Source organism: Mastigoproctus giganteus, chromosome 12 (genome assembly GCF_048544385.1).
Source record: "Mastigoproctus giganteus isolate SK-2022 chromosome 12, ASM4854438v1, whole genome shotgun sequence".
In the NCBI taxonomy this organism is placed as follows: domain Eukaryota; kingdom Metazoa; phylum Arthropoda; class Arachnida; order Uropygi; family Thelyphonidae; genus Mastigoproctus; species Mastigoproctus giganteus.
The window spans coordinates 8,220,168-8,237,369 of NC_143586.1; the positions used below are offsets into that span (position 1 = coordinate 8,220,168).

General features: G+C 37.9%; 1 protein-coding gene across 1 annotated transcript in view; it reads left to right on the top strand.

The window, feature by feature from the left end:
• Positions 1 to 17,202, top strand: part of LOC150076658 (uncharacterized) — a 61,571-nt gene that overhangs the window by 39,564 nt on the left and 4,805 nt on the right. Inside the window, exon 3 of the mRNA XM_090386024.1 lies at positions 15,806 to 15,905. Coding sequence (XP_090242150.1) covers positions 15,806 to 15,905 — 100 coding nt within the window. The remainder of the gene's footprint in view (positions 1 to 15,805; positions 15,906 to 17,202) is intronic.

The following is a 17,202-nucleotide window of genomic DNA, read 5'->3' on the forward strand; positions in this document are numbered from 1 at the left end:
CAATTAGTGTGTAAATATTACAATGTATTAATTAAGCTGTGTATGTATGTGTAAATTTATTTTCCTAACTGGAAAATATTCTTGCAATTTTTAAGTATTATTTAAAGCCTGTTCCACTGTATTTTGTTGGAAGATCCCTGGGCTAGGTTCTGTGCTATTGAACTTCTGCTTGTTTGAGACTAAAAAATAATTGTGAATTCGAAGAGTGCAGTTCGTGACTTTTAAAGAGAGTAGAAAGTGCACAAAATCTAGATGCTGCAGAAGAGATTGTGTTTAGCAGTGAAGAAGAGGAAGAAAATTACATGACAATTCATTATCTCACATAAGTATCACAGCTTGTAATACATTTGTTCAGTTATTACTATTTTTGAGCTTTTGTACTGGGAAAACCCTGCTATTATGTTAGATGTAATTTTTGGCGTTCCCATTTGTTTTTGTGAATCTCTGCTGTTGACTCACTAGTTGTTATCGCCTTCGTGATATTTTTCTAAAGCACATTTCCGGTTTATTGGTATTTTCTATTAGTGTAATCAATTATAAACGGGTAGTAAACTCGATCATCTTGCATTTGCTATAGAACCGACAGCTGGAATTCTGTGGGTTTTTATGTTATTGTGGTGAAATGTTTCCCCTTCCATGAAATATTCAGTCAGTCATATAAAAAAACATAAATAAGTTTTCAGAAACTCATTACTCTGTATCATGTTTATTGCAACTTGTGTGTCTCGTGCTCTTTGTTATTAATTGCTTATCATTTTTACTGTTTTAAATTTTACAACTAAAAGGCAGTTAACAGAAATATCAATTAGTATGTAGTTAGTATGTACATATTACAGTACATGTTAATTAAGCTATGTACCCAACCGTAAATTTATTTTTATTTTGCTAACTGGAAAATATTCTTCCAATTTTCACATATCATTTAAAGCGGGCGTCAATTCATCTGGATAGTTTTCTGCAGCTTCTACATCAACACTAGCTGCTTCACGTGCACTTTTATGTTGTGGAGATGGTGTCTTTCCTTAAACCTCATGAACCAACCTCTGCTACCTTCAAGCCTCTTCTGCAACTGCCTCACCTCTCTCAGCCTTCATAGAATTGAAATTAAGCCTTGGCTTAAAGGAACGTTGTGGCTAGTTTGATCTTCCATCTAGGCCACTAAAACTTTCTCCATATCGGCAATAAGGCTGTCTTGCTTTCATGTTCACTGGAGTAGCACTTTTGATTTCTTTCAAGAACTTCTCCTTTGAGTTTACTACTGTGCTAACTGTTTGGCATGCCAAACCTAGCTCACGGCCTTTCTCACTAAGCCTTTATCATTTGTAGCTTTTGAAATACCCCCCCCCCCCCCCAGGTCTTTTTCATTCTCCACTTCCCTGAGGGCAGTACCACACAGTTGGTATGTTTCTCTTGGGTTACTGCTACCCATACGCAGTACTTTGCATTTGTCAATGTTAAACTTCAGTTGCCACTTCTCAGCCCATCCACCTAACCTTTCTAGATCCTGTTGCTGTAGCATACTGTCATTAACAACTCTGCCAACCTTTGTATCATCTGGAAATTTGGATGTTAAGCCTGATATACCTCTAATGGATTAAGGGCTTATTCCTCAAGCTGCGAAAGAGTTAGACTATGTATATCTTAGTACACTTGCATCATTTATACACAGCCAATTATAGATTAGCAAATTTGCAATAGCGGCATCGTTTAAGTTACATCTCATATTGTGAATACCTTCACGATGAGTTGCCATGACATTGCACTGTTTTGTCATCATTACATCACTTGGGTATACCTACCTACCCACCCACCGAAGAAGGGCTAAATAGCCCTGAAATGGTGCCGTCTGGGTGGTGGTATCCACTGAGAATAAGTAACAACAGTCTTCTCCTTCGGGTGAAGCGTTACTTATTTGAAGTAGTGCAATGTCATGGCAACTCGTCATGAAAGTATTCACAATATGAGACTTAAACGATGCCGCTATTGAAAATTTGCTAATCTATAATTGGCTGTGTATAAATGATGCAAGTGCACTAAGATATACATAGCCTGATATACCTTCATCGATATTGATAAATACACAAAACAACAATGGCGCCAGCACCGAACCCTGGGGGACTCCACTAATAACATTAGTCCACGTAGAGCAGTGTACATTTATTGCCATGCAACCATTGTTCGTTGTACTCTTCAGTCATTAGGCATATAACACACTTCTACTCATTTTCCCTTTCCCAGTGCTTATGTCACACCCAACTGACTCAACATTGCACTGCCTACTAATGTCAACTGGATGCACTTCCTTAGATCATATGTTTCTTAACTAACAGCATAACCCTTCCGACGCTGTTTATCCTTTCTGTACCCATTGTACTCCCCAAATTCCAATTCTACACTGCTTATATATATGTGCCACCATGTCTCTGATATCCCAACGATATCTGCCTTTCATGTCTAGGCCAGCACATCAAATTTATTTATTATGCTTCTAGCATTGGTGTACATTCAAGTATACATGCATCTGTTCTTACTCTTCATAACCCCAACACAGCCCATGTATTTACTTGTTCCATGCTGACTCCCAGTAGTTCTTGAAATCTCCAGTATCTTGCTCTCTAAGCTGCTGCTCATTCCAATAGAAGCAGTATGAGAATCACTTTTCACCTCTGCCTGTGACTACTGTTGAACGTTTAGTCTGTGAATCCCCCCTACCAAGCTAGCAGTTTTCTGACCCACCTAACACTGCTTCAATAGCATCAGCAAATATTCTTGCTCCGTTTCTATTTAAGTGATATCGATCTTGATATCGATGGGTCAACTGTTGATGATCCTGCTCAGGTAGCTAACAAACTGAATGAATATTTTGCATCGACATTCATACATCAGGAGTTATTTTGCGAGGGGAATGCCAGAGGTGTATCCAACTCTGGCAGTAAGCTAGAGAATCTTGTAATAACTGAGAGTAAAGTGGAGGAGAAAAAATTGTTGAAGATAAATACTACCGGGATTCCACTTGTTGGAATCCCACTAAGTGTAATTTAGATAGTTCCTGGAGCGCCTCCACGTGGCTAGGGACGGGAGTCGGGACGCAGGTAGCTTGCTCCCTGCCTCCCGGCTGCTAAGACTCCAGGGCCGGCAAACAACAACCATCACAACACACATATATACTTACACACACACACACACACACACACACACTTACACACACTTGCCGGCTATAAATAACCTACAGATGCTACAGCGGTATATAGGGGTAACCCTGGAGGCCGCAATCAATACAAGAATACCTTGTCCCCCCCCCCCCTTGAAGATAAATACTTGGATCTTAGAAAGGCTTTTGATACTGTTGCACATGGAAGACTGCTGCACAAATTGGAGCAGTGTGGCATTGGAGGCAAATTGCTGCTATGGATAAAGGGGTGGTTGAGGGGGAGAAGACAGAGTGGTAATCAATGGACACTGCTCATCGTGGACTAATGTTATTAGTGGAGTCCCTCAGGGTTCAGTATTGGGTCCATTATTGTTTTCTGTATTTATAAATGATATTGATGATGGTATATCAAGCTTAATGTCCAAGTTTGCAGACGATACGAAGGTTGGCAGGGTTGTCAAGGACACTACTGACACTATGCTACTGCAACAGGATCTGGAAAGGTTGAGCAGATGGGCTGAGAGGTGGCAAATGAAGTTTAACATTGACAAATGTAAAGTACTACATATGGGAAACAGCAGCCCCAGAGCAACGTATCAACTCTGTGGTACTACACTGACAGTGGTAGAGAATGAAAGGAACCTGGGGGTGGTTGTGCAGGCAGATATGAAGTTTTCTGAGCAGTGCAGACGGGTGGCAAGAGTAGCTCATGGTGTATTGTCAATGATATATAGGAATTTTTCTAGCAGGGATAAGGAGGTGATTATTCCCTTGTACAGTCCGTCCTCGTATAACACGTGTTTGCATTACACGAATTCGATCATACATGATTTATAAATAGGGGAACGTTATCTTATATAACACGAACCGAATTCGCTTATACACGATTCGCCTTTGTGTTTACAAGAAATGGCAGTCGAATGCGGAATCACCCCAACTGAACGCAACACGATAGGAACGAAGAAGATTCTGAAAATGTATTTATGTGTTTTATATCAGTGAAGGGGAAACATTTCACCTTAATAACCTAAAAACCAACACTATTCCAGCTATCGATATAATCGCAAATGCAATTAGATGGAGTTTACCACCAGTTTATAACAGATTCCACTAGCAGAAACGCAACTGGAAATTGTTTTTATTGTTTTATGGTAGTAACCCCCAGAAATGTGCTTTAGTAAAATGTGAGGTGTTAATAGTGTATCTCGGCCTTTACGGTGTTGTTTATTCAGTTGCTACACACGCGCAGCTTTGTTTATGTGTACGTGCCTCCTCGTTTTGTAATTGCGCTTTATTCCCTAAAAATTAGTAAAATACTTAAAAGGTGTGAAAAGGAAGCGTCCTGGCTAAGACACTGCAGATTCAGAGAGAAAAAAAAAGAAGCAATATCGATAAACAGAGGCGGACTGGGTCAAAAATTCTTACCCGGGAAAATTTATAGTGGCCTCATACTACGGGTTATGGCCAAAATCATACCGGCCTCCGGCCCACTGTGGTTTCCCCCGTAAGGCTTATGGCCAGTCCGCTTCTGTCGATAGAGAAAAAATATGAAATTGTGAAACGCTTTGAGCGAAATGAAAGACCATGTGATATTGCACGTGTTACAGACCTAAATGAGGCAACGCGGAGAATTACAAAGAATGCGGAGAAAATAAAAACAACTTTTATAGCGGGAACAACTCAAAGTGTAATTAAAATCCATTAGATTAAGACACAAAGAATTGGAAGAGATGGAACGGCTGTCATCTCTTTGGATAGAAAATCAAACAAAAAGCAAGTTTGCTTACGATAGAAGCATTAGCAATATTTTATTACGACTTACGTATTATAATTTATACTTACGTATTATAAAATACGTATTTTATTACGACTATTTTATTTAATATAATAAATTTTTTACGAATAAAATACGTATTTTATCCGTAAAAAATACTTTTTTAGTATTAAAAAATACTAAAAATACTTTGTTATAATATAATATTATTTTTTTTACGTATTTTAATCGTTATAAAATACTTACGTTTTTTATAACGATTAAAATTACCCGATTATTTATTGTGTTTGGTAAAGTTTTGGTTCCAAATGTGTGTTCAATCTTTGGTGGTCGGCACCTAACCCTACTTTTCCCATAGGGCCTGTTGTTTATATTGCACGATTTTGCATTGTACGAGGATTTCTAGGAACGCAACTATCGTGCTATACGAGGACAGACTGTATAAGGCAATGGTCAGACCACACCTAGAGTACTGTATACAGGTCTGGAGGCCTCATTTCAAGAAGGATGTAGAGATGCTGGAACGAGTACAGAGAAGGGCAACAAGATTAGTGAATGGAACAAAGGGGTGCTCTTACGAAGAAAGGCTTAAGTTTTGCAAATTACAGTGTCTGGGAATAGGCACCGGCGAGGTGATCTGATAGAGGTGTATAAAGCCTTGAATGGTTTGAGCATGCTCAATGCTGATGGGATTCTTCCTCTTGCCCAGAATAATCACCTGAGAGGGCATAAATTCAAATTGAGAAAAGACAGATGTAGGATAGATGTGAGGAAATTTGCCTTTAGCCAGCGGGTGGTTGGTTGGTGGAATAGACTTCCATCCCTTGTCGTGGAAGTTGATAGCCTAAATAAGTTTAAGGCTCAGCTGGACAGGTATTTCGAACGAACAGAGGGGTGAAGTGGAAGTGGTTATTTTTTATTTATTTATTTTTTTTGGCTGATGCTGCGTAAACTTGCTTTCTTGCATCAAATGCCTCTGCTAATGCTAAGTGTATCCCATCCCTGTAGAAGCAATCTCTCCTGTTAGCAAGTATAGACAATGCTGGAAGGGTGCCTCTGTAGCCAGGTGGGAAGGAGCAGCAGTGCGTAGTACATGCTTCTTGATTAGACCGGGGTTCGAGCCCGTCACCACCAAATACAGAGGATGCGGAAACGTCAGGGAATGGGCACCACATATCCCGGAGCAATATGGCCTTTGTTGCTAACGCTCCTAAAAACCAAATAACAAACAATCTTTTGGCTTTTTTAATGTCTGTCTATTTGATACACTGATTTTATCACTCCCTACATCGAATTTTAAAGGAAATGTCTTTGTAGATTCTTTTTGTTTTTTAATATCTGACACAGCCTCTTGGCCAATACCAAATTTTTCAGCTTTTTTTTTTTTTCCAGTAACACCATTTTCAAGTTCTATCACTTTGATCTTATTAATGGTAGTTAAAGTAAAATGTTTTCTTTTTATTTCATTTTTTAATTCTTTAGAACCAATAATTTATAATATAAAATAAAATGTTAACTTATGTACATTTGTAAAAAGAAGTACACAAATGAAGCGATATAAGTAATATCTGTCTGCCTCAGAGTCAACAACGATACTGAACAACACGCAAGACAATGTAATGTATGTTCCGTCCCTTCCTGTGTGTCTTTCAAAGTACTCAACTGTGAACAGAGTTTTTTATATTTCTGTCTGGATTAGTTGAGGGTTTACTGTAATAATAATTAACTAAGTTATGCCTCTAAACAGCCACTCTGTACAATCTTAAATCAATCCCACTATGGAATATTGTTTCCCTGTGTGGTACCACCGAAGTCTCACCATTTCTCTCTCTCTCTCTCTCTCTCTCTCTCTCTCTCTCTCTCTCTCTCTCTCTCTCTCTCTCTCTCTCTCTCTCTCTCTCTCTCTCAAGCTTCTAGACTATCTAAAAGAGGGCAGCTAGGCCACATTAATTAATGCCCTAATTTCTGCTGCTTTCCTTCCATGGGCACTTCTGAATTCATACTTGTAATTCAGTCACCGTCCATTCACTGTCAGATTTGAAAACCAACTTTATTTCATTTATCCCTTCTACTTCTGCTCTGTGGAACAATATTCCTTAACATGCATTTTCCAACAGTTAGTCTACAGAAATTCAAGCCTAATAAAAACAAGTAATCAAACTATGCTACTGTAACAAGAGCTAGAAAAATTAGGCAGGCAGGCTGAGAAATGGCAATTAAAATTTAACATTGATAAATGCAAGGTTCTGCATTTGTGTAGCAGTAATCCCAGATTAATGTATCAGCTGTGTGGTACTATTCTCTGGGTACTGTGGTACTAAACCTGTGCGGTCAGGACAGCTTACGGTGTTTTGTTAAGAAATTTTGCTAGCAGGGATAAAGAGGTGATTATCCCATTGTACAAGGCAGTGGTTACATCTTTAGCACTGCATACAGGCGTGAATGCCTAGTTTTACAAAGAATGTAGATCTGCTGGAATGGGTGCAGAGAAGGGCAATGGGATTTTTGAGGCCAAAAAGTGTGCACTTAAGATATGCTTCAGATCTGCAAATTGCAGTGTCTGGAGGCTAGGCAACAGCTCAGTTATGATTGAGGCATTTAAAGCTTTGAGATTTTAAAGCTCAGTGCTAATGGCATTCTTCTTCTTGCTCAGACTATATACATGGGAAGCATAAATTCAAATTGAGGAAGGATGGTTGCAGGATAGATATGTATAACTTTTCCTTCTGCCAAACAGGTGGTTAATTGTTGGAACAAGTTCCCATGTGTTAGCATTAGTAGAGGCATGTGATACAAGAAAGCAAGTTTATATTGCAGGGATGGCCAACGAGTCGATCGCGATCTACCAGTCGATCACAGATTTAATTTCGGTCGATCATGATGAATTTTAAATATACAGTCATACCTCGATTTGTGCAATGAAATTTTTGAGATGGTAGATTGCGGCACATTTTGAAGGAAAAAAGTATCACTCCAAATGTTTGCCCCTTTTAGCCTTGAATTAATTTAAGCTGTCAGCTTCCACAACAACAAATGAAAGTTTGTTCCAGCAATCAACCACCCACTGACTAAAGGCAAATTCCATACGTCTATTCTTTAACTGTCTTTCCTCAATTTGAATTTATGCCCTCTCAGGTGTGGAATCTGAGCAAGAGGAACAATCCCACCAGCATTGAGCTTGCTCAAACCATTCAAGGCCTTATACACCTCAATCAGATCACCTCGCAGGTGCATAGCCACTAGATGCTGCAATTTGCAGAACTTAAGCCGATCTTAGTAACAGCAACCCTTTGTTTCACTCACTAATCTCGTTGCCCTTCTCTGCACTCGGTAGTAGTAGCTCAATATCTTTCCTAAAATGATGCTTCCAGACCTGTATGCAGTACTCAAGGTGTGGCCTGACCATTGCCTTATACAAGGGGATACTCACCTCCTTACCCCCTGATAACAAAATTCCTATATATCAGTGACAAAACCCCATGAGCTACTTTAGCAGCTTGTCTGCACTGCTCAGGAAACTTTATATCTGATTGTACAAGGAATCCTCTTGAAAAGGGATAAATAAGTTAGTTATAAGAGAATAAAATTCAAAATATGTACAGATCTCTTTTCCGCAACATTAGTTCCAAATGAATTTCCTCCAAGTCTAATTTTTGAAAATAATAAGCAAAGAAATTGATCTTCCAAAATTACGCATTACTTTACATTTCAGGCATGTATTATTATCAAATACTAGGAATTAAGTGGTTGTGGTGACCCTTGAAAATGTTCCCGTGTTAATCAATGATTAAAAACTTTATATTTTCTACAATCCTAAATATATTTATTTATTGTATTAGGTGAGTCCCTGCCAAAGCTTGGCAATACTCCTGTCAGTGTACAGAATTTATATAACTGTAATATACTACTTTCCCTGTTATTTTGTCCAATTACAGGTTGGGTAGGCCCTCTAAGACTACACAAAAACAGATACATATGGAAAACAGTCCCCAACAGGCTGACAATTATAAATAATTGTCAGACCATTTCAAAGTATGGTGTTATCAGTATTTTGGCAAACCATACCAAAAGCAAACACTGTAGTAAGAAAACAATCTAATGCTGGCATGTGGCTCAATCTATACTTCATCTCAGCAGCACAAGGAACTGCCTTGCACAGACACTGAATAATGAAGTCCTCACCACATCGAAGAATTCTTCAAGGAACCTTGAGTCAATAGGAACCAGTTACTTCTCTAAGAAAAGCTTGTACTACAACCAGTTGCCTAGGATAGAACTGACAGCACTATGAACTGCCAGAGGATAAAGTGGAAACCAAAGACATCTTTGCTTTTACTACAGTGATTTGAAGTGGTGTATATATATATATATATATATATATATATTTTTTTTTTTTTTTTAATTATTATTTTTTTTTTCAGCTTTGCAACTATTTGGTTGGTTTTTGCTTTCATGTTGAAAGTTAACCCATCCATTGCATCTGCACTTGGCAGGTGCTGGTGATATTAGTTAACCTATTAACATGGAATTGGGTACAGCAATCTACAAGAATATTCTAAATAAGTTGTAAAGTCTTCAAAGGGATCAGAGCAACTGCTACAAATTCAAATCTTTCTAGAAGACCCAAATATAAAATTTCATCAAAATCTGTTCACTGGAAGTTGAATTACCATGTATAAATGGGTGGACACCATCCACCTGTACACAACAAGACAAACTTCAGTTCAGCCATTTGTGAGGTGTGTATTAATAATAGATGCTATACAGATTTTGTTTATTGCCACTTTCATATGCATTTTGCAGAAATTAGCAACCTGGTTCTGATGCTTTATGCACTGCATTACATTTCAGGAGCTTTTTGTTTATCAAATGTACCTAGGATGGAAAGTGTCGACATTTGATGTTTATGTGATGACTAGCTGTCATCACATAAACATCATTTTTGTGGCAAAGTTTTTTTTTTTTTTTTTCTCTCCTTTAAGGGGGGGTAAGGAGAAATAGATGGTGCATAAGGGATATGGATTAGTCTGATACACAAAGGTGCAGAGGAATATTCTAAATAAGTGCTGAAAGTGTGATAAGGATCAGAACTGCTATTCTAGATTTTTTTTTTTGCAGGTGGTTCTCTGGGGCAAGGTAAGATAGGAGCATTGGAATATCATACATAATGATAAAATTTTTCGTTACATGATCACCTGACTTTTATTTCTAGAGCAATGCATGAAACACTTTCATTTGTATAATTTCTTTTGGGGAAAGCTCTAAAATTGTAATTAGTGGGATCATTGTTAACCTGCACTAAAAAAGTGTCAATCTGACTTTCCTTTCTTTGGTTATATTCAAACATTTGAAACTGACACAGGCTTCCCTGGGGTGTGGGCCTCCACACACCCACCTCTTCATACATGCACAGTGGATTTAACATTGCTAAAAATAATTTGGTTAATCTGACATTTTCCAAAATGTCAGATTAGGCAAAATTGCCAACCAAGACACATCATCTTGCTTATAAAAACATCCACAATGGTGCTATTTTTTCTTCAATCCTCCAAGGAAGAACAGTATAATTGTTGCCCTTGATAGGCAACATATAGCTGCAAACGTTGGCTGAAACCAGCATACTCTGTCACGGTTACTTAAAAAGAAACATGGAACTGTAGCAATGTTCCCTCTAATTTTTAATGGCCTGTGTGCGCAAAAATTTCAAGTTGTGCATTTTTTTTTTTTTTTTTTTTTCCAGTAACATAAACTTGTATGCATTAAATTGAGTATATATAAAATTATAAACCTGAAATTTTTGTTAATATAGTCATTCTCATAGCTATTATTTTATTTTTATGTTTTCACAGAAAATTTGAGATACTTTTTTTTATGCAGTTAAACAGGAAATTAATATGAATATTGTTTTATTCTTATGTTATGCAATTTATAATGTGAATAAAGATAACTACAGCCTGTACAGTGTATAAATAATTTTATTTGTTTATTTTTCTCTCTCCTGTCTTTGGCATTTCCCATTCCGTGTAAACTTTATCGAGACTAATGAGCCCTCCATCCAGTTGAAAGCTTTTAATTCTCATCAGCACACAAATTACACTCTCCTAAGTAGTTTCTTATTTGTTTTTGAGTGAATTCATTAACTTGAAATCTTGTTCAAGTCACACAGGATACTAGAAAAGTTTAAGTCGTTTGCATTTAATTTTTACTTGATAGCAAATTTAGTCATTGCACTGTTTAACTGAGTATTTTAAACATAAAACATTAACTTTCTCTAGGCAGTAGATGAAGTCACATTCACCTATTGCTGAACAATCAAAGGCTGACCATTCTTGTACTTCATCTGTAAAAAAACCTCTCTTCTAAATAAACAAAGTGGGTTTATATATAAAAGTTAACAGAGAACTCATATCCACTGCAATGTTTTCTTCCAGCTTTTGCTAAGCAAACCCTTAACTTTCTCACTCCACAAAATTGTTACTAAGATACTGCTTTCTTAACTTGTTCAGTTTGCCAGGTGCAAAATGAAGTGCACCAAGTGGTGTCAGGGCATGCTGTTGCAAACGCTTACGCAGTGCAACTAGTTCTAAATATCATTCAAAACTTCTAGGACTATTTGGTATTCAATGTTTGTCAACTTCTTATGGCAGTATTTTGAAATGGGATCATTCGATTTATCTTCCTCAAAGTATTCAATCACCTCAGTTTCTGATTATTGCTTGGAGACCAAAGTGCCTGAATAACTACCTGACTTCATTGAGAGGTCTGAATGCATCTGAGTCATTTTCAGAAGCATTGATAATTTCCATCATTTTGTTGTTGATTGAAAAAACATGATACCACCACTCCCCAATTAACGTAAGGGTTGCATTCCGTGGAATTCTACATAAGTCGGAATTTTCCTCGCGTTTGTGCAGCACTCAACTGTGCTTGCTGAATTGATTTGAATAAAAAAATAAATGTTCGAACATGTGAATAGAATTAGTTGTATTTATTCAATTTTTTATCTCATGCACAGGAAAATTACAAAAAAAGAGGCAGGCAGGCATATCAGTAAGTTTTATCTCTTGAGCATTGTTGCCAGAATCAACATCTTCAACTGATATGTATGCCGCTGTGGAGATTTAGAAGGGGTCAGCTGCTCAAAATTTTATGAAAGAACATATTAATGGATGACTGGACAGTGGCTTTTTTCTTTTCATTGTAGATTTATTTGTAGCAAGCAAGCATATCACTCACCCTTCTGTTAACTTTTAAGAATTGTTCGCTGTCAGGATCTGTTTTCTCAAACCTTGCCATTGCCGATGCAATTTCACAAAATGCTGTTGCCATCTCTGTGGTAATGAAGCGTCTTGGCTCATCTTGGGCTTCAGCATTTTCTTCTTTCACTATTGCTGCCTGCAAGTCAATAAGTTCTTCATTAGATAATTCCTTCTCTTCTTCCACTATTAACTCCTTGTCTATGGCAACAACCTCCAACTGAAGTAACCCTTCAGTTGGAGGCTGAACCCTTCAAAGCCTTTTACGTGCCGTGGGTATATTTTCTTCCATGCGCTATTTAAACAACTTTTAGTCATTTCTGCCCAGGTGTTTAAGATGGCGTGGTAAATATTTTAAGATTTCCAAAAGTCTCTTAACGTAAAATTTTTCTCACCATCTACCACAGATGATGCCCGTGCAAATGCCGTAATTAGTATACTTTTAATTATGAAATAACACCCTGATCCATAGGTTGGATGAGTGAAGTCATGTTTGGCAGTAGAGATATGACTCTCACGTTCAAATTGAAATCGTCTAGATGCGTAGGGTGTCCAGCAGCATTATCTAATAGAAGCAAAATCTTAAAAGGAACGTCGTTGACTTTACAATATTTTTCAACCTCGGGAATGAAGCAGCATTTAAACCAATCCTCAAAGAGCTGTTGTTACCCGTGCTCTCTGGTTCGATCGGAGATGCATGGGTAGGGTGGCTGTATTGATGCCCTTAAATCGTACAGAAGCAGTGGTATTAATCTGTAATCTTCCACTGCAAGAGCATTGCCCTATTTTTTGAAGCCTTGAAACCTGGCAATGTATGTTTCATCCAACATTTCTTTCCAATACAGAGCAGTCTTAATGTTAAAAATTTGCTGCGTTGAATAGCAGCCTTCAATAATTTTTTTCCAACACATCACAATTTTTCTGCAGCAGAATCGGCACTGGAAACTTCACATACTTTTAATGTTTTAGGAAACAGCACAATGGTTGAACCTATTAAACCACCTGTTGCTTGCCACGAACTTGGGTTTGGCATTAACCTTACTTATCCTTAATATCTTTATAAATACTTGTTGCTTTTGCTTGAATGGTCATTTGACTCAGGGGCACTCTCTTCTGAATCTCATTTTCCATCAATATTATAACAGCTGTTCCATCTTCAATATAGCACCTGTACGTTGTTTTGTGATCACCGTTGATTTTAAGTGTGTTGATCCTTTGACATATTCCTTTATACGCACACTGTCCTTTAAAATAGTATTTTGAAGCAACAAGACCTAATTCTCTTGCAATAGATGACAAAGTTTGCCCTGCTTCGTACTTCTTAATTAATCATCTTCATCTCTGAATCTATTTTGTTTTGTTTCCTGGCACTCCATTTGCAATTTTTTCGTTGGTTGCTTTAACTTTATCATTATAAAATAGGAATGAAGAGAAGTTTCTGAAAATTGGCATTTTATATGATTGAAGATTTCAGTGAAGGGGAACACATTTCTCCATAATAACGTAAAAGCCCACAGAATTCCATTTATCAGGATTATCGCAAATGCAATAAGATAGTTTACTACCCGTTTATAATTAGATGTACTAACAGAAAAGCCCGATAAACTGGAAAGTGCAAATTGTTTGTTTTTTGGTCATGACCTCCAGAAACATGCTTTAGAAAAAAATCAAAGGCATTCAAAATTGATTTTTATAACAGGAACATATGATAACGATGAAAGGGTGGTGTAATTTCCATTATAAATATGACCTTTTAGAGAGATAAATAGCTTAGTAATACAGTATAGTGAAATTTTCAACTTCCAAGGACTTGGAACGAATTACAACAAAAAAAAAAAAAAAAAAAAAGTGTTATTGGGTTCACATTACGATATTTTCACAACACCTCCATTTATTCCTACGGGATGCAAAACACATTTCCACAATTTTTTTAAGTTTGCACCGGCTGGCAAAACTTACATAAAGTCGAGTATTACATAAGTCAGGGAGTTCTTGTATTAATTTGACCGTCACAAATGGCCAAGTCCTCAGTGTGCAATACGCTGTTATTAAACTAAGTGTACCGATGAGCCAAAACGAGCAGCGAGTCGTTATGCAAATTGAAGCAACTGCAGGTGAACTACAGTGCGGGTCGGGACACAGTATAAAAACACCTGATACTGAGCTCCATTAATCAGTGTTACTCTTGTTCTTCAGATGGGAAAGGCAGTGGACTTAAGCGAGTTTGGCAAATTGTAATGGTCAGGCGACTGAGTCAGAGCATATCCGAAACAGCGCGGCTTGTGGGATGCTCACGGTCAGCCATGGTTAGTACCTACCGAAAGTGGTCCTAGGAGGGGGAAACCCATGAACTCCCAGAGAGCTGTTGGACAACCACGGCTCATTAAGCTCGAGTTGAGTGAAGGCTCTCCCAGATGGTACGTAGCAACAGAATGGCAACTCTGGCACAACTAGGCAGTAATTGGAATGCTGGTGATGGGGGTAATGTGTCACAACACACAGTACATTGAACTCTGCTGAAAGTGGGGCTGCATAGCCATAGGCCACTCTGAGTGCCCGTTAACCACCATTCACCGGCGACAGCCTACAATGGGCAAGCAAGCATTGAAAGTGGATCTTGAGTGATTGGAAGAAGGTCGTCTGGTCTGATGAATCATGTTTCCTGTTGCACCATGTGGATGGCCGGGTACGTGTGTGCCTTTTACCTGGGGAAGTGATGGTGCCTGGATGCACCGTGGGACAAAAACAAGCTAGTGGCATCAGTGTCATGCTTTGGGTGACGTTCTGCTGGGATTTCCTGGGTCGTCATCCATGTGCCATGCACTCTGACGTCAATCACCAACCTAAACATCATTGCTGACCAGGTACACCCTTTCGTGACAACGGCCTTCCCCTCTGGCGGTGCAGTCTTTCAGCAGGACAATGGGCCATGCGACATCGTCCGGATTGTTTGAGACTGGTTAGCAAAACATGAGGAAGACTTCCAGGTATTGCCCTGGCCTCCAAATTCTGCAGACATCAATCCCATCAAGCATCTCTGGTTTGTGTTGGAACAGCAACTCCGATCTGTGGCGTCTCAACCACAAACCTTCTAGGAGTTAAAGGATCTGCTGGTTACATGTTGGTACCAGATACAACACATTTAGAAATTTTAGCGTCTATGCTAAAATTTCTAAATGTGTTGTATTGTTTTGGCTGCACATGGAGGACCAACATCAGGTAGGTGGTTATGTTTTGGCTCATCGGTGTATTTTGCTTTGGTTGTTTTGCTACACCATTAACTTTGCCCAACATCTTTGATACACCATCAGATGTAAACATTTTCTGCAAGTCAAGATTGTAGTTGGTCTAAAATTGCTTGATTACTAAAACAAACTAAAACAATAAAAGCATCACATACCTGAAGCTGCACTATTCCATCAAAATAGATTTATGCACAGAAATTTTTGCTTCAACTATCAGGAATTTTCTCATACTTGGCCATATGTTCATTTAATGTCTTGAACTGAGAGCAGAGTTATTCGTGAACGCTGCCGACATTTGCATTTTTGCAGTATTAAATAAATCTATATTTATTCTTTTTAAATATTTTGAAAGAAGAATAAAATTTATTTCTTTAAACAGGTTGGGATGAAGGTTGTATGACCATGCAGAAAGGTGAAATTGCTCGACTGACAATCCATCCTGAAAAGGGCTATGGAAGACAAGGTTTTCCAGCTTGGGGATATCCTTTAAAATTGTTTTGTGTGGATTTTATTATTAACCTTAGAAATTGATTTTATTTCTGATTACAGTAATTTACTTATTAACACATTATCTGAACAGCCAATTTATTAATAGTAAGGATTTTTTACATTCCCAGGTTAAAAAAAAAAAAAAAAAAATTATAAAAGAAGGTGGAAATGTGTCCTCAGTTGTGGATGTGAGGATATCACATCCACATACTGTATGCTGAAAATGATCAGCTTAGACTGTTCAGGATTGGTTTCACCAGAAGTTTTTGATAACAGTTTTTACTTGGAGGATTCAACAGTTTGTCTTCTTTTAAAACTTCTTTTGGATTATGAACTGTTTGAACATGAGTCTCTGCCACTCACTAGTGATCATTTGTACTTCGCAATTTGTTAACTCTGAAAAGTGCTGATTATTTTTCTCACCATTTCTTTAAACTGCATTGTCAAAGGTTGCCGCTGTTCTAGTTAGACATATAATCAAAAACAGCCACCATGTACATACTTTTTTTTTAAAATTAATTTTGTACTACACATGTACTATGAAATTATTGCACATAACAGAACAGTGCTGTTATTGTGTGTTTTTGTTTGCAACATTACAGCAACCTGACAATCAAATCACTAATGAAAATAAACAGATTGCAAAAATAAAAATTAAAAAATCCAATTTTAATGGAATTTTATTATTTTTTGGGAAAGAGACTTTTTGCAAAGGACTGACCTGATTTTCCATCATAAATCCAGAGTTGGATCAGCTTAGTATTTAACTGAGCAAGATAGCATTGCTTTTTCTAAGCAATTCACTTGTATTCTTAATTAAACCAAGAATTCAGACAGGTCCCCACCTATTTGTTCTGTTGTTAATGAGAAACTACAGAACCTTTATGTAAAAATAAATGTAAGAAATAAGTACAATCTACAAAGGGTACTAGGAAAGTTTTGCAATACAGCTTTGTTTATTTAATTTTTTCAAAGTAATTTCCTCTACATTCAACACACCTCTCCATCCTCCGAAACCAATCTTTAAACCAGTTCTGCCAAGTTTCACTAGGGAGTAAAGCACACTCGTTGTCCCAAGCCCGTAGAAGGTCCTCATCACTGGAAAATCGCCTCCCTTTTAGCTTCATTTTCACATGCGGGAACAGTGCAAAGTCGCAGGGAGCAAGGTCTGGACTGTAGGGAGGGTGCTCGAGAAGTTTCAGTCCTGTCGTGGTCAAATATTCGGTGCAGGCTTTGGCGCGGTGAGCTGGAGCATTATCGTGATGGAGGTACCAGGTGTCCATTCTT